This window comes from Osmia lignaria, chromosome 9, assembly GCF_051020975.1.
Source record: "Osmia lignaria lignaria isolate PbOS001 chromosome 9, iyOsmLign1, whole genome shotgun sequence".
Lineage (NCBI taxonomy): Eukaryota > Metazoa > Arthropoda > Insecta > Hymenoptera > Megachilidae > Osmia > Osmia lignaria.
In genome coordinates this window covers 7,185,977-7,208,433 of record NC_135040.1, presented here as the reverse complement: position 1 = coordinate 7,208,433, position 22,457 = coordinate 7,185,977, and the positions used below count along the sequence as shown (strand labels likewise).

Sequence of the window (22,457 nt, the reverse complement as noted above, 5' to 3'; positions counted from 1 at the left end):
ATTTCACAATGATCACGACGATCAACATTCATCTTTTGTTCGTCGTGTCGATTCTCTGTTTTCTATTATTTTTTCTTTTTTTTTTTTTTTACATCTCTTAAAACTCTTTGTTAATTCATATGAGCTACGTATATCACGGTAATTGCAGTAACAGTCAGCGTTTACTTCTACGTGTAATCCGTACAGCTAATCGGACAGCCTACAAAACTATGATAGATATCTAACTTTACGTCGCATTCAGGACACAAACAATTACCATAATTTGTAATATAGGCGATGATACATCACGTACGAGTTCGAATTTCCGGTCACGATTACCAAATCCTTAACACGTTGACTGCCGTGCCATCCATACTTGGATGACCCTTGGTTTTGAATAGGAATTCATTAGGATTTTTTTAGATACATGAAATTGTGGATAATAAAAATACTATTTAATAAAACTTTGAACAACTTTCGAGTGGCGCTCAACGTGTTAAAAGCATCAAAATGAAAATATACAATAATTTAACTATCATGTTAAATTGGCCAAAACTCTAAGCAGTGATTATATTTTTGAGCATATTTAACTGTTTCCACTAATTATACTTTCAAGTACTTAGTAGAATTATTTACAATTACAAATAAAATAAATAGCAAATTCCTGTGAATAACACGACAATTAAAATATCACTATATGTAACATTATTTTTAATCGATAACTTACTGATCTCGTTCGAATTGGTAACCGCGAATCGTTTCTAAAAAAAAAAAACTCGAGATTTGTTTACCCTGTTTGTACATATACAGAATCCTAAGCATTTTATCGACAGTAAAACAAATCACAGATGATAAGTTTCCTCGTTCTAAATAATACAGAAAATATTACGTAGCAAGAATTAAGATGTAAGATCCGTTTTACATGAACTCAACATGGTGCTAGGCTAATAAATAACATTATTATCGATAATAATAAAGTAGTATTAATAGTAACAATAATTTACAAAATTTCGATGAATCCCGGCTTTTTCTTATCATCAACAATCATTGCCTATACGTTCGCGTTCATGTCATGATCCATTAATTCCGCGCCTTCTGCTAATTATACTTATAACGACGATTTATACAACGAACTAATTTTAAATTACGTGCTAAACGCCCGAATGATCGAGTTAAGGCTCTCGTACGTTCCTGTAACGAAGCCTAGGAGACCGATCAGTACTATCAAGATGTCTTTTGATATCGTGAAAGGACTAAGAGATGCGTTCTGCCAACACACAACCATCTCAATGATCGGTGGAAATACCAGGGCGAGGGCGGTGCTGCTCACTGCGCCCACCAATGATATGAACAGACCCAGTTGAGGTATCGCCTCGGCTAGGATGACTGGAACAGTTAATAAAAACAGTTACCATTAAATTTCTTGAATTGGATCTCGTTCATTTATTTAATTAACACATTCGACTTACATGTGAGGAAACAAACCGCGGAACGGAAAACAGTCTCTGCTATAACTGGCCACTGGAAAGGGCCAAATTGATTGACGATCTTCGGCCAAATGATCGCAATGGGAACGTAAAATTGCAATGCATACGTGAGTAATATACTCAACGAGATGGCAACTTTAATGCATTGTGGTAAGCTGTAAAATGAAATGACAAACGCTATGAATTTCTCAATTCCATACACCATCAACTTCTTCAAATCTACAAGCAATAAACTCCACCGCCACTCTAAATGTTAAAGAAGATAACATGCATAATTAATCCAACATTAAAAATCAAAATCTGTAATTGTTAATTGATTTTATAACAAGGACGAGATACTGTAAAAAGGAACACAACAATTGTAGAAAACCTATGTATGATATAAACCTTGAATGCGTGACGATGATTTTTCCATCCACCCTTTGTATGCAACAGAAAATTATGTTACAGTTTTTCTTAACTACGTTTGCATCTCGCTATCATTTTGTGTGATAGAATTTTGATTATTCTTAATGGACCGCGATTTATCACCTGGACGCATAACAGTCTACTGTAGATTGGATTTTTATGTGCTATCCTTAGGCAAAATTACATTTGTTAACCACTTGCATAATTTTTTTCTTTCACAACTGATCTGTATGATGCTTCAACAAGATTGAAATAAAAATGTCTTACCTAATAGTTTAACAAATTTAGCGAGTGATTAACAGGTACACCGAGAGTGTACTGGCTTGGAAATGATTTTATTGACCGAGAAGAAATCGTAACATGGGTGTTGTAGTATAGAAAAATTCAGTTTATACTTACACTTCAGTGGATTCGAGATTTAACGTTACAGATCCAGCCACTGCATCGCCATATTTTAAATACGATATAAAACCCATCGCGACGAACATCGCGCCTACAATAACCATTCCCACGTTCAGAACACCGAACGATTTATTGAAATTACTCGGTTTCTTCATTTCATTCTTCAGGGGTAAAACCTGGAATACGATAAGGTTCGTTGTGAATAATATTTTTAATCAAAGGGCGACGGCGAAAAATGACTGGTTCCTTCAAATATTAACTTCAACGACAGTTACGTAAAAAGGTGAAACCCTGAAGGGGTTCTTTTATCATTAGACGTGGGAACCACGACGAAGTTAGCGTCTGGCCAAATTTATACACGGTTACATAAACGCAGGGGACGCACTTGTGTTGACGCTTACCAAAGTGATACCCTCGAAAGAATATATCACAGTGCCAAAGAATAGAGGCAGATCGTGCCAATCCGCTATGTACCGTCTCTCTTGAACGGGTGGCAAATCGTGGAACATTATATACATTGTGGCGATGTAGCCCGCTGTGACCAGAAAATTTGCCATCGAGGAAATCGGCACCAGGTACTTCAGGTTCCTGATCCACGTGCTGAGCATTATGGGGATCAGAATCACAGCCATGTGTTGATGAACGTCCATCTCGATCCCGTACACGTCCAACACCTGCCGCACGTACAAAATTATAAATTATGCCGTTTGCTTTCGTACTATTTAAGAATAAATATAGATGAACAAAATGCGAGAGTACGTTAATCAAAACTATCATCTTTCAAGATTTTTTTAACAAAATATGATGCTTCAATTTTTGACTGAAAATAAAGAATAGATTGTTTAGCACTCACCTGCTTCATATTGGTGGCGATGAAAACGAAATAAACGCAGCAAAATCCGAGTTGCGTGATACATAAAAATACATTAACCAATTGTCTGGAACAGAGCGACGGGTGGTAATATAAATGATGGTCGAATACTTGGTAGAAATTGGACGATGATGTATCGTGATTGAAATTGAACGAACGAATACAAATGATTTTTCTTTCGAAGTCTTTCAAAATTCCGACAATGAGGCATTCAGTGTATTATTTGAAACTGAATAAGAGATTTGTTATTGAAATTTTTCAATCACGAATGACCGTTTGTCCCATTTCAACGCAAGTGAACGAGGAGCTTTGAAACAAGAGATCCGACAAGTATCGAAATAACAGAGGCAAATGGTAGGATGGTGTCCCTATTTTGTCTCCTTCTTATTACTCGTGTACGAACCTCATAAATACGGAGTATTTTCGGAGTGCAAGAGGCCCGGTAGCAAAGCACAATTCTACGGTACCAGCGAATCCAGTCGAGGCACTCACATCATCAACACGACGCGTCACCTCTTCGTTACACTTAATCTGTAAGTACAATATACAATGACATATTTACACATTTATTCTATTTTCAATATATTTCCAACATTACACGTGTAACATGGTATATTTGAAAGATCAGCTGAAATTTCGTATAAGGAAATAAGATACTGTTTCTTGTACGATTTTCTGGTCTCGATAATAAATTGATGTTACTCGAGAACTTGTAGAAACTGATATTTCTAATTCCCTGATATCAAATACGAGAAGCTTACCATATTAAATACATACTACTTATTTTGTTTCTTTGTATCAACTAAGAAACACGAAACCGCAATCGTTTTGAACAATTCTATGATACTTAATTAACCCTTGAATAATCTACTTAATTTTCGAGACATCTTTATTTTTAAGAAATTTTAAATATGAAAATTAATTAATTTTTTTTCAATTGACTAAGGACGGTGAACGAATCGAGATCGTGGTGATTGAAAAATACCCCCAAAAAATGTATTTTAAGTATCCCTTATTCTTTTTCAGTTAAGAAATCAAGAATTTGGTTTTACGTACCAGAATATGTTGGGCATGAACACAAATAACCCCAAGGAAGATTGTAAGCGGTGGAGCCAGCAATAGTCCGGCATGCTTGAAAGCATCCCCTAATGCAAATATACCGGACCCGACGTTACCTTTGAACAGGTGCATCATTGTTTCTAAATACCTGCAATAATTCAACTATTGTAAATATACTTCTACATTATTCAACGTATTCCTATCGCTGTTTGACTTTGAATAATAAAATTTATACAGTGAATATGAACGATCTATCACCTATCATCCGATTGTCAAACATTTCTTCGCTACCGAAATTTATTCCTCCGTGTGTTATCTTGAAATATCGTTTCAGAAACATGAATGAAAGATAGTAAAAAGTTACTTCGTTTATCTATGAACATTTTCGCACAACGATTGTCTCTCATCGTGCGGTTTGTCAACGGAAAGCTGGCCAGAGTTGACAACGAATTTCTCAAGAATTCCCGTGTTCTGTCTCGCGAGCTAATTTAAAATCACCGGCGAATGAACCGTCCGACCGGGTTCGAAAACGTTCGCTTACGTCTGTTCGGCTGCAAATTCGATGCTTTGCATAAACTAGCCTAATTCATAAACATCCTTATTCAAACTTGAATGAATAAATTTGGTGAATTTCTCGCTCGAAATGTCTATAAATATTCCAGAGGAATTTTAATTTCTTTCTTTTTTCCATCCTGACGATGAATTCTAAAATAGAAAACAATTTGTATGTTTAGAAACAAATTATTTCTAGACTTATTCGAAATAATTGATCGAGGAGGATGGATCTTTCGCGTACAATTTTCCGAGTTTACGTTATGGATCGTGTAATTATACAATCTATTAAAAAGGTATTTAATACGTCACGAGAAACGATTCACGGCTAAATGACAAGTTAAATGTGGAAATTACGCGAACCAATGAGAACTTATGCCAACATATTTATTTCGAGAATCGGCTTCGGCTTTTGCGGCTGTAGGAAAAGCCTAGCCTCGATGTTGACCATTAATCATGTTCGCTGATGTTATTCATTATATTATTTGTTCAAGAGAAATGTTTACATTATTGAAATAATTTATCAAGATTAATGATATTTTATTCGCGATTAAATAAAGTTGCTTGAAATTAATTATTTCATTGAAACGAACTTTTTCTTTCAAAGGAACAAAACTTTCTCGGACTAGCATACTAATGACAATCATACTTTCATGAAAGTAACTTACACAGTTACGCTCGTTTACTTCCCTGCCAATTATTTCATATCGTGATTTGCATTAATGTTGAGCCTGCTAGAAAATTAAGGAAATTACCCTTTGTACGTGACTGTAATACAGAATCTGGTATCATTTCGTCCGGATGAACACGTCTGAGTGTATCAACAATAATGTTGCAATTAAAAAAGTGGACAATTTAGTTCTTCCTATAATTTAAGATCTCGAGAAAAGACGAGTCAGAGGTTAAATATATTCGAATCAGTGGAAATGATTTCCTGAAGGAAGTAGAAGTGTAAAATACGGAAATAATTAACATTTAAAGATTGAATGGAAATGAATAAAGTGTTAAAGTATAATAGGTACATACTGTAATGTTATAACTGATAATAAAATACGAAGAATTAAATGGCTCAAGTGTAGTGTCCCTTGTTATCTCAAAGATAGTATTCCTGCAAGCATCATCGTTTATATTATCAATATTGTTCATCGTTCTCTCAAATATTCAGCAGTAAGTGGAATGCAAGGTTAACAACATTTATTTGAAATAAACAATGCACCTCAAGGTTCCTCGATTTTAACGCTCTAATTATTTGTAACAATTGCAGGAAGGTAAAACAAAGAAACTAGATCCAGTTGAGATAGGTTTTGCGGTATTTCGCAATTGCTTCGCGGGAATCTCACAATTATCTTGTTACTTTAAGGAAAAAAGGAAGAGGTTGAACGATGTCGAATTTATGCTCGTCGGATCTTCTTGGAAAATGATGTTTGGATGCTTCACGGAAATCTACGATTATCCACTATCGAGATCCGCGAAATTACTTCCTTCCTCCTACGTGGAAACATTTTTATTGAAAGGATAATGGAAAGAGGAGGCGTAACGATATTTTATTAATCCTTGAGCTGCTTACAAAGATCTAACAATAAGCTTGGCTATAAAATGGTAAAGGATAGAAATAAATGTCAGGAAAAATTGAATGGTGTCGAAAGAAGCATAGAGGTAGTGCATATGGTGGCACCGGAAGTGAAGGCGTTTCAAAGATTATCAGGTCATTTTCGTTTCTTTAAATGGAATTATATACTTTTGTAAACGTTAGTTGTTACCTATTATTATTCTTTATAAAAAACTATTATGGTACTTGAGTCGAAAATTGATTAATTCGAAGTATATCTTAGGGAGAGACCTCGAGGCTCTCCCTGTCTCTCCCTAAGATATCTTTTAAATCAATCAATTTTCGACCCAAGCACCTTAACACTTTATTGTAGAGAATAAAAATACGCTTCGATTGATATAAAAGAAAGTACATAATTCCACTAAATTGGAATTTCTTTCTTTTACGTAAGATCACTAATCAACGTGTTCATAAATAACATCTCATGTTTTTAATTTTCAACACGTGTACGCATCAAGAATCCTACCTAAGGATAAAAATCAAGTGGGCAACAGAAAGTGAGTGTACCGTGTAAAGCAGAACCGCAAAGCGGAACTTATCTTGTGGCCGTGTAACATTGCCACATATGTGTTCAAGCAAACACACCTACACGTCCAATGATGTGAACACGATGAAACGTGTTCCTCCTCTAAAATCCTACAATTGACAATGAGCCCAGGAGTGTCGTATATTTTTGTTTTTATCCGGTCGAAGGTTTACACGAAAGTCTTGGCAAAAATTGTTAGAAGGACACGTTGAACGAGCCCGAGCAAATAAGAATCGAGAGTTGCGAGGTAATTGAACTTACGAGGTCGGATGGTGAACGGAAATTCCATGCTCGTTATGTACACTTTCAATTTCAGATCCTTTTTCCACCGCCAAAATCGGATCCTTCGATTGAAAGGCTCCGTAGGTGCTGCCATTCCTGAAACATCAAATAATTCATGTTCAATCTGTGTCCTGATTTGTAAGAATTTTTTCTTTCCTGACAAAAAAAAAGAATAGTAAAATTGCTACTTAAACGATAAATGAATTTTTGATCGTATGAAAATTAATTACTATTTAATTATAATTTAGCCAAAAGGAAACAAGTGTATACTTTTTATATGTATCTCCATAAATTTATATTTTATTTAGAAAAAAACGAATTTTTGAATAACCCAATATTTATAATTTTACAAAGAGCTATTGAATTGAATGCATTTGTAAACTATAAAGACAATATTTACCATGTGAATTCTTAGATACACACAATAAAATTCGCAAATGTGATAAAAAATGTGTTTCTATAAACAAAGCATTTCTTGTTTGCTCTAGATCATTCTTTTACTGCGCCAAAATGGATCTCCGATGAGCCAGTGTTCATCATTCAAGTGTTAAGTAATAAATATTGCCGTAATTATCGAAGGTTTCGTTTATGAAATGAATCTGATACTAGTAGCAGCAAGAATGCATCGACGGTCTGTCTACTTCTGTATAAAGTTACGTCTACCCTTTTCCCATGAACGTCAAACCAGTTGTTCGAAAGATTTACAATTACCATAGTTCTACGTAAACGTGTATCCAACGTTGAAACACGTGATCGCGTTCTACTTTCACTCGGATTCTCATAAAAGTTGGCTAACGAGCAATTTGAGAATTACTTTGGTGAAACTAAGGTAATCGCAATGAGATATCCGATCAAAGAGCACCGCGGCATAAAAATTATGGACATTCTACAGAAATAAAAAATATTTTTATATCCGGTGAAACCTTCGTTTTGAAAGAATTAACTTAATTTTTGTCTGGGTCCTATTATACACTGTAGATCAGATATAAACGTCTCAAGGTGAGCCTCGCGAGACCAGTGAAAAATACTTTTTTATTAAACTGAACAAGTATTTTGTACCTTCCTTATAAGTCCGTAAGCGTGGGCACTAAAAACCATCGAATTTATCATACGTTATTTATAATTCTTCGAGCAACCCGGTTGTTTCACTTTTCAAAACCCACGCAGCATCCTACGTTTCGGTTCAATGAAACAAATCTTATAATTAAACTATTAATCATCTCGATTGTAAAAACGTAAGGCTACATATTTCTTTTTTTTATCTTTATACTATATTTAAGCTACTCTTCATTGTTTCTTTGTAATTAATTAAATCCTGAAATATCTGCAGGACACCTCATCCATCAAGCGTTTCTCCCCTATCAAAAGAACTACAAAAAAGAAACATTGCAGTGTTAATTCCGTCTACGTAAACAGAGATACTACGACAGAGATTAAATGAAAAACGTGTACAAGTAAAAACAATCATCGATAGATAATCGAGGGATCCTTGAAGAGGCGAATAATTAACGAGCAATTTATAACTTGCACACCAAGTAAACGTTGAACAAAATGTGAAAATGAAATAGTAATAGATTGTTGTTTATTTATAATCGCTAATGGAGATAAAAAAAAATAATGAATTCCCCTCGATGAGCGTGACGTTATGCCATTAAGGATAAGCTTTTATAATGATCGCGTGCAATAATTACACTGTTGGTTTAAAGCCAGCAAGTATGTATAAATCCCAGAGGATAACAATATCGATTACGTAACAAGATCTCGACCGATTAACAGGATGGGAAAACCTCCATCACTTTACGTGCAATCACATTTCCATTTGATTATAGTCTCGACCTTAATACGTTAACGCGTGTTGGAAAATGTATTAAAATTTTCATATGTCGAATGCCACGATGGTCAATTGAATCCTTCAACTATGGTCATCTTTGTCGGAAACTGTACTTGTACGTTTCTCTAATAAGTTATCTAACTTAATATTACATTGGCAAATAATTCCCGACCTTCAGGAATAATTGATTAAAATTTCAACGAAAGTTATATCGGTGATAATTTTGTTATTATCTATGATGGAATTCTGGCAATTTTAAAATATCTAGACGAAAAATTAATATCTGGTCGAGTTTAGTTCAGAATTCAAAATGAACGAACGAACGAATAAAGTAACACGGAAAATTTCACAGTTCGATACTAGATCGAAGGAATATTGTTGGGTGCCAAGGAGCTACGTCATTCTTGGCTCCGATCTTGCCATTGAAACAGGAACACCGTATATATAAGACTTGCGGGTTTCGCAATTTGCCCGTTTAATATCGCCGCTCCATTCCACTGACTATTTCGGTCATCGATGAACTGGATAAATTGCAATCACCGATTTGATCGAAACTGAAGTGTACAGGTATAAATGAAAAAAAATATAAAAAAAAACGAATTTACATTTTTATGTCATCGAATCGCGCCAAATCTAAATTAAAATTTAATTGCATTTCTACAGCTAGAAATATATTCGTTTACCTATGAGGTTCCTTAAGCGTCATCTCGTCTGCCCGTATGGAACTCTTCTTGCTGTTGGTGTTTTTGTGCATTTCCATCTGTAACAGGAAATGAAAAAAATTCCAATTAACGGAACCAATCAATAACTCTGATCGATATAACGTTATTGCTAGCCGTAAAACAACGAATAAAAACAGACATGTTGTTGGGAATTCAATTCATAGTTACTTCAACGTTGCAAAGTCTAATTAAGTTCTCGAACCACGACGTAACCGCCTTTTCTTCGCCGGCAAACAATCGGAGTCGAGGTCGCAAGGAGTTCAATGGAAGATACATCAGACGATACAGTTTCTCACGGAAACGTGACCGAACATCTGTTAACCGGCTTCCTTCGATTTTCTCCAGTAATATTCCGCTATTAACTAGACATCCTCATGAACGAACAACCAGCGATCGGATAAAGAAATATCGTGCAAAGAACCATCTCTTTTCATTCAAGAACAAGCGGTTTCTTAACGCTTTACCTACAGGAAAGATTATTAACGGAAAATATAACTGAAGGTTACGGAATTTTCCGTACTGTAAAATCGGATAAATAGTGGGCCTGGCCCTTCCTAAAAAAATGTAAACTGGTCCCTTCATTATTTTAAAATTCTAAAATTCCAAATTAAATTTCAAAATTAAAAACTTCTGAAATTCTATTATTATGTATAAATAAAATAATCGAAATTAAGCATATCCAGACTTTGTGGCAAGAACTTTGTACCTACAATGAAGTGATAAAAATTGATAAATAAACACGTTTCGTGCAAGAACCCAAGGCTTGCTCTTTTTTTTTCTGACTCGTTTCGAATAATCATCGACACTGATGAGTGTCATTGATTGACTTCTTAAGTAATCGGTGCGTGGTTGCGAAGCAAATTGAACTTCGAGACCGAGAAGAAGCTTGCTGAACCACGAGAAATCGCAAGCACATGCCCGATGTACGCACTGAACACGTGTACGCGTGAATCGATCAAGCGAACAATAAAATTATTTATCCATCAATTCCGAACTGTTCACGTGTTACAATAGAGATCAAGAGTTCATGGAATTTCTTCGAATTTGTTCAATTAATTACTATATGAGGAGAGAAGAAAAATTCTGAGTATCATAGAAACAACTCTCTCGTTAGTGGTACTAAATGCTTTGTAATTAAATTTTACAAGAACTGAAGGTTTTATATTTTCGAATATCTGACGATAAATTGGACACGATACTGAAAGAACTGAGAGACAATGAAACTTCATTATAATTAAAGTGACGCGGCGATTGATTAACACCCACTCATTTTCCGCGCTAATGAAGCGATCGAAAGCATGAACGCGTGTTATCATCGCGCGGACACGAATCACTTTTTAACCGGTTCTTCCCTGCTTTCACGCTGGAAAACTTTCAACGAGATAGCTATTGAGACAAGCAATCTTCTCCCTTAACCGACGAACGGACGATAACTAAAATCGCAAAAAGAAACACGTGCCTGTTTCTAATCGCTTAGTTACAACACGCTGTACAATGTTTGATACGCTTGGAACATCCTACTCGCTGACCGAATTCCGCTGCAGACTCGTTGAACTCAAATCGTGACTCATTTATCAAAGGTTTCTGCAATCGTGTTGCAACACAACTACCTTCGTATCGTGTATGAAATGAAACAAAAATTGTAATCTCATCCCTGCTGGTATAAACAAGAAATTGTAATTATTAACACGTTGACTGCGAGCTCATTAATAACGAACATTGTGAATAACTGAAGGAGAAAAGATTTAAGAAGATTCTAAGTAGCATTAATATTAATTGCAAAAGAATTTCAATGGAAAATTTCGATTACAATATGGAACAATCGTATTCTGAAAGGGTATTTTCATAGAAAAATGATTCAAGCCTTAATTTTTCTGTTTCAATAGTTCAGATGATTGCTAAACAATGTTATAACAAACAACAAAATACAGGAAGCGTAACAAAAGCTTTGACAATAGCTAATCGTTTCCTTCTGGAAGGTCGAGGATTTCGTAACAAGGAAGAAGTCAATTATGCCAGGTGTCATTCAATCAGTGAAAAAAGGGCTAGTACCATTTTAGGTGTCTAATTCGACAGTAATTACGTCCTACGCTCTGACGATAAACGGTTTAGGTAAAATCGTTCTTTTTTTTTTTATCACAAAGATTATCGTTTGTAATAGCACCTTACGTGACGATTACACGGACAGTTAAGAACCAAAGCGTAAAAACATGTAATTTTACAGCTTTTAAGCAGAATAGTTTCTTTTACGTTTTGTTCCAGTGTTTCAAATTCAATTGAAACCTTTCGGTATTGCGATCTAACGCGAATTGCATCTAGTTACGTTTGGATGAATTCGTTATTTGGTAGGCCAATTGCAGATAACAGTGATAAGCGTTATCACTGACTTCATAACGATGAGAAAGTTACATTTACGATTAAAAGGATAAAAAAGCGGCTAAGTAAATAAAAACATATCTCGAGTATTAATTTACGTATCAATGAGGTTTTAATTGATTGCGATTATCGATATTTCGCACTTTGCGTATCTATCGACAATTTGCGTACATGTCGCAATCATTCTAACGATTCTAATTTTTTTTACGATTTAACGTATTAATGAAATATCTTCGAAAAATTTGACAACTTCGAAGGATTAATGAAACGATAAATCTCACTTACTCGAAATTGAAACATTCTCATCTCCAGGAATTGTCTAGTTCAAGGAAAATGTAACGTCATTTTCTTGCATTTCGTTGACGAAGATTTGTTTGAAAATTTCATCCCGGTGATAACTCGCGATTAGTCTCCATCGCGAGACTAATTAACGGTTATCTTTTGGCGAGAAGACAAACGGAACGAAACAGATAAAACACAAACGCGCGTACAGTAATTCATGTTATAACTGAAAACACAATGGTAATAAAAATTAATCCAGCAACGTGAACGATCTAGAAAAAGAAGTTTTCTTATTTCATATTTATTTTGAAACACGGTTCTCCGCTTTGCTAATATTCTAGCGTTGAATTTCTATTATAAGATATCCATTTGTACTCGATTGAAATACGGGACAGAAATACAATCTGTCGAGGATTATTTAAACAATCAATCATATCGTATATGTCTAAGAAACAGAAGAGAAAATAAACAAATGTCTACCATATTTTTTCTTTGTAACGCACAGCTTACACATCATTATCTTGATTAACTACTTTTCTTTTGCAATTATTTTATATTGAAGAAAAGACAAGAAGCAAGGCAGGAAATTAAGCAGCAATTGACCCTAAAATTGGACACAAATAAAAGGGTCATATTATGGTAAATAGACTGAAGTACACGTTTCCAATTATAAATTAGTGGCCCATTCTTCGATTCATAGAGGCGTACTCGCCTTATTACAGTGGCAAAGGGCATGAATTATTCTTTTAACTCAATTACCCCTCTAATGCGATTCTTGACGCGATTATGGTTCTCGGTACAATTACGATAAACGTTATTGCGATTCGTCCGAAATTTATGTCAATCTAATTCACTCAATGATTCCTATGAACGATATAAATAGCTCTGAATTGATTGAACAACGGCTGTATTTAAGAAAGGACCTACAAATTTTATTGAAATTAACTAACGAATAAATCGATGCAATTAACGCTCTATGAAAGATACAGAATTCTTTTGAAACAATTGTCGAGCAGAAGAAATAATTCAAAGAAAGAATGCAACACGTATAAGTAATATATCTTTGTCGTAATAATTTATCACAAGACATGTATAGCATCATCTTTTTTTTTTGTTATTTTCTTCTTTAAATGACAGGAATTGCATAGTCATACGCGTGTGTAAACGGAGCTCAATCGAAAATAACCAATGCCAGATATTTTTTGCATCGAACTTTCATCGTTGCAAGGATAGCAGAGGCGTTCGATAACGCGGCGCCCCCGTTGAACTTAAGGAATTCGCTTCTGCACCACGTGCATCGCACCAGGAAGAAACACACGAGTCTGAGCCAGAACATCGTCTCGTCTAGAATTAGCCTTCCTATTAGCCTGACTTTGATCCATTCGCACTCTTGATACAAGCCCAATACGTGTTTTTAATTAACATTTCGCTGGGTGCTATACGGACCAGTTTCTTTTGGACCTTATTTTCTTCTGTTCCGATTCAATTAACATTTAAGCAACATTTCATTGTCTTTTTCCAAAGGAACTTACTAAATATCGAGAAATTTCTATAGAAATTTTCCTACACGAATTGCTATTGTTATTTATGACTCAATCAAATTCTTTTTCGTTTATTACAATACCGACACTGTGACGAAACTTAAGCTGTGCTATTGTTGAAGGATGATTTGTTACTTACAAAAGAGGCGTCTTTAATAAGATACAAGGGGAGACCGAAAAGAGGTGTAAATGAGAGGTACTAATTTAGAAAATCGCGTTATTTTAAGAGCACGAGCCGCGTCACGTACACGAAATACGCCATTTAAGAAACACACTATATACATTGTTTGAATGTTTACATTGACTCTTGGCTGGCGCATGGATTTAAGAAAGTTTTATAGCTAAGATGATGTATGTATTAAACGATTGCTACGAAGCAATAAAATAAAAAATTGATCCTTCGAATTAGGATTTTGGAAACTAACGTTAGCCAATGGATTAGATAATCGACCAGATTCTGATTTTATTATTCCTTTACCATTTACGATTTTTCCCTCCGACGAAACACGACACACTTTCCTTCCGTAGTAATAGGAAAGCGAGCGTAGCCGCAGCTGAACTTCGCTCGACGGAAAAACGCAAGGAACAAGAAACACTGGTTTGCTGCATTTCAGCATTGACCGACCTCGCTCGACACAACAGACATTTACGTCGTTCCCGACCGATGACGCATCAGGTGTGTCCTGTGCCGATGCAACCGAGGACGCAACGCGTGCGTCTTATGACACACCATATGCGTCCTGCGCGAAGGGGTTGAAAATTAAATTTATGTAAGGACGATAAAATTAATGTATCTAATCGTGGAAAATAAAAAGTAGTAGTTGGATGAAATTGTTGGGAATAAAATTGAAATTATTGTTAAGAAGGTTCAATCAACACTAGCCAACGCAACTTCCTAGGAACTATTGAGAAGCTGATAAGAAATTAGGATACCAGTATACCAGTACACCCTTTATCGAACTCATTGTCTCTGTTTCGTTGTGATACTTTCAATAAATATTCCTAGTATTCTGTTCATTTTGCAAATCGATCGATTCACGGATAGACGAAACAAACTGCCAGTTGTTTAAATAACAACGAGTGACAGGAAGTCATTAGCACGGTAAACCTTGAATACTACCTTAAGGATAAATAAAAGAAGTTACTCTAAGCTTTGCAATGTAAAGATACCGGTAAATGTAGTTCGTTCCACTACAAATAAATTACAATATGAAAAAATTTCTGTCCTATTATCTTTAGAAATATATTTACGGAAAACTCGTGTCCTTCTTCGTTCGTTGTAATGAACAAAGAAAAAGAAAGAGGTAGCAGAAACGACGCAATACCATCACGTTTGTTGCACATGCCACAATGTATCATCAGCCAAGATTCACCAGTCAACTCTTCATCGCCAAATCGATCGTCAATATTTGCTTGGACGTGCCATTTTTTCTTGCGATAAGATTAACCCAGTTATACCAATCATCCTTTCAGGAGGATGATTTGCACAGAAATCTGATTAACGCGCCCCATTTAAACGGTAAACAGAAATTAGCATCGTTTGGAAGAAAAATCGTTCAGTCAAAATGGCCATTTGTTAAAGAATCGGTATTTCGACAAACAAAAACAAACTGATCGTTATTTCAATCGTAAAATAGTCTCGAAGAGATTTTAATATCGCTGATTAAATTAGCATATTATAATTTAAAAGATCCGCATTCCAGTCGCATAATTTCTAACCAGTTCGTTCTTGAACAAGCGAATTATCAGATCGATTTGCATGAATGGAAAATCAGATATAGTTTCTGTTGGCTTTATTTTTAAGGTAATGGTATTCGTTGTGGACTATCGCCAAAAATGAATGACGGACAACCAACGGATATGTTGCACCACATCGATCGTTTGTGAGTACAGTGGACTCGTCGCGTGTTGTAACAAACATGAGACAAATACGGGTGTAACGTGTGTTAATGATCCTAATGGGGATCCAATTAGCAAGAACCTATGGAGGGTACTCATTGGTCTAGATTTAGTTGGTGAAAATACAAGTACTCTGGCTATGTCTGTGTAAAAATTCTACTCGTTTTCCGTTAACTTTCTCTCGTCTCTTCGTCGTACAACTACCGTGTGTATTAGGACTAGTTTAAAGTATACTAGTATACTGTATCAATTTTTGCTAGCTTTAGCACTCTACAACCACTTGTCCAATCGTTTATGTAATCTAGATTTAAAGTCTATTTTATATTGGTAAAATAAGTAAAGCTATAATTACTATACTTAAGTAAAGTAGTGAGCTAATGATTGATAAAATTTGCATTAGTAGAGTGATAAGTAGTAAAGTCAACAAATGGTAGTAACAAATGGTAAAAATAGACGAAATTTGTAATATATTTGTACAAAAGGTAGAATAAATGATTGTTGAAGTATTGAAAACAATAAAAATAGGATAGTAGATCACATTGCTAGAATAAATGGTGGAATGAGTAAGACTAATAGGAAAAATCCGTTTACTAGACTTATGTAAACGATTGAGCAAGTGGTTAGTAGAGTATTAAGTCCTAGTTTACATTAGTAGGATAAATGAATATACTAGCGCAAGTACGTAACTCACTTGTATATCCTACAATTCTATATTTATCACCTTGTTATTCCTATTTTCCCAAAAATGGCCAACATTCCAATTTTGTCAAGCATGTGTTCAATCATTTACTTAAATAATAATATACTTCTATTATCGTGAATTTTCTACCGAAATGTTATCGATGACCCTAAATGTTTAATATTACTGAAATTGAGCATGAGTCCAAAAAACGGAATAAATATTGCCAAATTATTGCGAAACATTAAGAACTGATTATCTATAAAAGACACAACATTCGTACGTTTCTAATATGCATAATCTATAATTGAATTTTGTAATTAAATAATAATATTTGCATCTTTGTTGCAAAAAAAGATGCAAATTTATATTTATTAAACGTAATCAGAGCATTATCGATGCTCCTTGAAGTTAATGTATCGATAAGATTATTCGTTCTCTCTTTCCTTTCAAAAAGATTGCGTATCACGAAATTAACATCTCATTTATAATCTAACGAGAAGTTTTGATTCGTTATCATCTAATACTGATAACCAGGTTGCTTTGAATATCAATAACCATGACTTTTCATATCCTAAACTATAAACGGAGATTACATTCTTGATAGATATCGCACGCATCATACCCGAAGAATGTAACGAGCAATTCAAGTAATTAAGTAAATTAATTCGCGATTATTAATTTCAATCGTCTTACAAAGTGTTAATTCGTAAACTGAAAGTTCATTCCTATCATACTAACAAACCACTGTTCATGCTAATTCAAATGTAAACACAACTGTCCATGAATGATCACAGCATAGATGCACGGATCCTCGTGAACCAAACACCGAATGCAAACACAGACATCAATTCGGTTTGTTCAAATAGCCGAATAATTTTTACACAGGATCAGAACAACGGTCACGAAGCTATATTAACCGTTTCTTCTCGCACGGATTAAACGCGAGATCCAAGAAAAATCGGACTTTTCACACCCGATTCAATTCATTATTGTCATTCGAATCCACGATAATAGCGGCTATTAAGAGATTACTCGAATTAAGAGCCACTGCCCGATAAGAATAAAAATACCAAATGCTTATACGTAATTCGCATTCGCACTAGTTGATGAACACGAGGATGCTATAAAATTATAACAACTCTTTAGAATTCGATGGAATACGTATGTAAATTGCATAAACAACAAAAAAGCGCGATGTTCGACGCATGTAATCGCGTCCCAATTGTCAGACAGTTTATTTAAAACTCTCTCTAAATCAAACCGTCCAACCGGCTCGCTTGCACCTCATGACTAATGTTCCACATTGAAATAATTGTAAAACTGCATCGTTTAAAATTGATTTTCTAAGAATTTGTTGAACTAATAATAAAAGAAAACCGACCGGCGTTGTTCGACAGAATTAACATATTCAAATGCTAGTCATAAAATACTAAAATTGTATCTTAACGCTTGGTAATTTTGTTCCAAGTCGAACTTATCGTTTAAGGAAACGAGTAAAGTTTATTATGAAGAGACACTTTTGTTAAGCATATTATCCTGTAAACATTGATAATGGTGCTGTTTGATCTACCTCGTCGCTTCAAGTGCGGCCGGGTCTTTGACGTGTCGAAAAAACAACTATTCTGAAACAAATTTCTTAATTATCTTTTCTACTCTTTGTACTATGTTTCTTTTCCAGTCGTAATAATTTCGCTCATTTAAATAATATTAATGACGTAATTAAATTAAAAAAATATTTCTAAGAAATTCTATAACAGATTCGCAAATAACGCATTCACTGGTCGTTTAATCATCGAACAACGGTACCGGGTCAATCTCGACCCAAACCTACGTATACAAACGGTACTTCGACTAAAATTAGATACTCAAATTTCTAAACGGCAAACTTCTATATATTTAAAAAGAATAATTTAAAATGTTTAAAAATTATCTAAAATCTCAACGAAACACCGTTTAACACTTAGCGAACAAAGCATTTCTAAGTCTGACGTAAGTTCTATTTCAACTAAATTGAATAATATTTCTTAATTTTTACGTCTACCCTCGCAGTTGTTTGAACCAAGAAGAATATAAAATATTTGCCTAATCTGTAGTCACCCTGATCTCCTTTGAACGCGGGTACGGGTCGATGCCGAAATAAAATTAAAAAAATAAAAATGAAGCAAGATAGTACTCACTTTGTTAAGGTCAATTTAAAATATCCAAATGTGTAAACGGGTACTGGTAACCCATGGATGGTGGCGATAATCGTCTTTCTGTCCGTAAGCACGTGCAACGGTCGGCTGTTTCCGCGCGACTGAAACGAAGTCGCGCTACTGAGGACGCTCGAGCCTCGAGGCAACCAGCAAAGACCGCTGCTTGCTCCTTGTTGTTATTTTGCCGTTGCTTACCCCGACCCGTGTCATTCTTGGCTCGCCTCCTTGACGAGCCGTGGAACGCGAACGACCCATGAATTTCCGTTGTCTATGCCGTGAACTGTACATCCTCGGGGTCGTGGACACGTTTTCAACCGCTGGAAAACTGACTTCCGTAGCAACCACAGAATGTCACTACTTCTTTTCGTGCATGATCTTAAGCCTGTATAATAACAACAATTCATGAATTTAATAAATAGAAAAGTATGTTTTGAAATGTTTTACAATTAAATTGAACCCTCATCCGATGGAGGAAATTTTTATTTTTATTTAAATTTTATTTTACAAATAATTTTGTAGCTGATGGCAAAGGTTTAAACTTATTGGATAAGCGAGAGTACCTTCTGAAGTTACTTCCGGCACGGATTTAATTGTAAGGACGAAGCTCTATAAGCTATAAGCAATGGAATCAATGACTCTTCGACCTCCATAAGTATCCTTTTCATTGATACAATGTTTATTATTGCGTACCAAGTGACCGGCTCGCGTATAAGTAATTGCGAATTCAAGTTTCTTCTTACCTCCTTATCGTCTATTCCAATGCCGTTAAGTATCGTCGAACGAAATATTACGTGTTTCTATTAAAATTCCATGAAGTCGCTGACTAACATTCTTGAAATTATCTCACAATCAGAGACAGAAGGATCATAATCCAACGATATAATCGGTGCAATAAATTTATTGCTATGTCCGCTTTATCTCCTTTTATCGGATTTCTTTGAGATTTCGTACATTTATTTCCTTTTATTTTTCTGGACGATTTAATCCTTTGCTTGCGTGAACATACAGTAGACTTCACTCCTTATTTCATCATTTCTATGTTTCATGTAATGTCATAGATAAAGAGATTAAACTAAACTAGACATTCGTAAACAAGATTAATTGATCGCATTTTTACTTATCGTTAGAGTAATTAAAAAATGATAATAAATACCTAGATATTGATATTATAAATATTGAAATATTAATGCCTATAACTAAAGTACATACATAGTACACGTGTGTTTACAAAGATCTTAATATCTCCAACTTTCAAACATTCAGCAATGAAGTTATATCCATACGTCATGAAACATCCTGTATAACGTAAACCATAAATGGAATCGAGGTCGTACGTGTATGTACATAACATTTTTATAGGCGCGGTACGACCTTAAATTAAAGCAGCCATGTATTAAATATAGAATATTTTGTTCATTCTGTAATTTAATAACCAATATCAATTTCTTAGTAGAACTCATATGGCGAATCATCGATTCTATGGAAAAAATAGCGTAAGTCAATTTACTTTGAACAATTACCGCGTGCCCGGTTCAATAAAAGCACGCGCCATCTATTGAAATTCAAAATTGCGCGCCCATAAAACGCGGCAACTGTTCTATAATTTTTTTTTACACAAAATTAACAATAGAATTACATATCTCTGATTATTATAAAAATTAAGAAATGTCAAGATTTCAAGCGATATTGCATCAATTAAGAAACATTAATTTAAATTGATACCCTCGATTTGTAAAAGTTTAAACTTTACGTCCACGTAAATACGATTATCATGTAAAAATAAGATTCGTCTTTCCGTGTGCGTGTATATATGTACGTATGACGATCCTTTGCCAGTTTTTTTCCATTGAATATCAAATCTTCCAGGTCCACCGTCTTTCGTTTATATGTACAGTCAATGTACTAGATATAAATATTCTCGATGTACCGTTCAACAGATTAAAAACAACAACCTATGCATATCTTTTGTTGCTATTTACACGATGACTTGCATATTGAAAATGATTATGTTTCATATAACTATAATAAAGATAATTAATAATTCAAGCTTTTAATTAGAGCGCGTTATCGATACAACATTATCCGACTTCGAAAAGGAGGAGGATACTCGATTCGAGTAAATAATTACTTGATTATTTAAGGTTTTTGGTATCGGTAACTACTGATCATCCCGCCATTCAACGGATCAAATAATTGAACATGTTATTTGATCAGGAGATCACTGATACGCGCTCTTTTTGGAAGTACGATCAGTTTTATCGTCGTATCTCAACTCGAAACGCAAGGGCTTCCAAATTTTCCACTCTGGTGACGCATTAGTAAGGAAATTTGAGTTGACCTAACAGAATTCTTCGGCTATTGAACCATGTGTTTGCACAAATGCAACCCAACTTCGTTACTCGTCTTATCTAATACAATGGACACAATCTTCAAACCATTCTTGCTAGAAAAGAAAAAAAAGGAAGAAGTAATTCATACAATCTTATAAATTGAAATATCAATGAAAGATGATTTTTACAGTTTTAATGTCCCTATGTAAAATACTATGATCACCTTTTGTCGCTTTGACTATCACGCCAAGAATTTCCCACCGCTACAATGGAGAAACAATGTAAAAGACCTCAAAGGTATTTGTATTGCGAAGTATTCAGTTTCTTTGGTGCATTTTACAATTAATCAGGCAACTGCATATTTCGTTGACAACTGAAAATACACTGCTTAACAATTGAAAAAACAATTGTTACATAATAGGGTTGCGCGATAATTAGACGATATAAGAAAAAATTGTGCATTATAACGTTACGATGTGACAGATAAAAAAAAAATTGGTGTTATCTTACATAGGAATTTAACTGTGGCACACCAAGGGGGAATGTGGAAAGTTTTCTAGAACGAAGTAATAGTAAAGACAAAAGTTAAACAAGTTTGATTCACATGGAAAGTTTTTCCTTTGAAATGGACTACAGGCAAACAATGACTAACACGTAACTAATACCTTGTTGATGACTATCTTGTCGCTGTAAACTTTAAAAGATTTAGTTCGTCTTCGGTCGAATAATTCCTGTAATGAAATTCGTCTTTTTTTTGTTCCTATTTATCTGTAAATTGCATCGTATTACGTAAGAAATAATGAGATGTAGCATACAAGCAGTTGCAGGCCTACATTTCAATTTTATTTTGCGTTTTAAAGCTACTATTTAGAGAGTGGTGCCAAGATGTTCTCTTTCTCCCTCTCGGAAGAGGATCTAAAATAACTAGGCTTTTGCTAGCTTCTGGTCAGTGACCGACAAGTTTTGCGATCTCTGATGATAGAGGAAACAAAGATATTTTCCCTGTACGAGTTGTGAACAAAAAATATATTTTTATATTTGTATTCATCATTTCAATATGCATTAAATTTTACGTGCTCATAATAAATCTTAAAAACTATGAGCAAACAATCGTAACTACAAATTTCATTAAATTATAAATTCAAAATAAAAATGAATTCTAGCAATTAATATAATATTATTAAATTATCAAAATATCAATTGATTTAAAAATATATATGTATAAAAATTAAGATCTAAACCAAAATTAATACTTTCAAAACTAAACGCATTCAAATAATACTTGAATATTTTTTGTTATTAAACATTTACATAAAAAAGAAGAATTATATTTGTTGATAGTAGGACAAATATTTATAAGCATGTACTTATTTTATGAATAATACACATATTACAATATAGTAACAAGCAAATGTTAATAAATG

At 34.5% G+C, this 22,457-nt stretch overlaps 1 protein-coding gene across 6 annotated transcripts; it reads right to left on the bottom strand.

The window, feature by feature from the left end:
• Window positions 1-51: 51 nt before the first annotated feature.
• LOC117602101 (proton-coupled amino acid transporter 2) lies at window positions 52-22,117 on the bottom strand. Of its 6 annotated transcripts, none has more exons than XM_076690049.1 (14): window positions 21,257-22,117; window positions 19,857-21,146; window positions 19,444-19,738; window positions 18,686-19,085; window positions 9,690-9,766; window positions 7,155-7,271; window positions 4,204-4,354; window positions 3,551-3,678; window positions 3,130-3,214; window positions 2,678-2,950; window positions 2,274-2,452; window positions 1,854-1,886; window positions 1,449-1,621; window positions 52-1,365 (listed from the first exon to the last, which is right to left on the bottom strand). In XM_076690049.1, the coding sequence occupies exons 5-14, from the start codon at window positions 9,764-9,766 to the stop codon at window positions 1,124-1,126; spliced, it is 1,458 nt and encodes a 485-aa protein (XP_076546164.1). In that variant the 5' UTR covers window positions 18,686-19,085; window positions 19,444-19,738; window positions 19,857-21,146; window positions 21,257-22,117; the 3' UTR covers window positions 52-1,123. The 6 variants fall into 6 exon arrangements, with proteins under 6 accessions (XP_076546164.1, XP_076546165.1, XP_076546163.1 ...); XM_076690050.1 differs by having other exon boundaries at window positions 19,913-21,146; XM_076690048.1 differs by having other exon boundaries at window positions 19,444-20,722; window positions 20,832-21,146.
• Window positions 22,118-22,457: the final 340 nt, after the last annotated feature.

Coding starts and splice junctions, on each gene's coding strand:
- LOC117602101 (XM_034319652.2), bottom strand. CDS start 15,286: ATGATACATTGTGGCATGTGCAACAAACGTGATGGTATTGCGTCGTTT. Junction 2,453..2,677: donor CTTTCGAGGGTATCACTTTG/GTAAGCGTCAAC, acceptor ATCGTATTCCAG/GTTTTACCCCTGAAGAATGA. Junction 1,887..2,273: donor AATCTCGAATCCACTGAAGT/GTAAGTATAAAC, acceptor TTGCATACAAAG/GGTGGATGGAAAAATCATCG.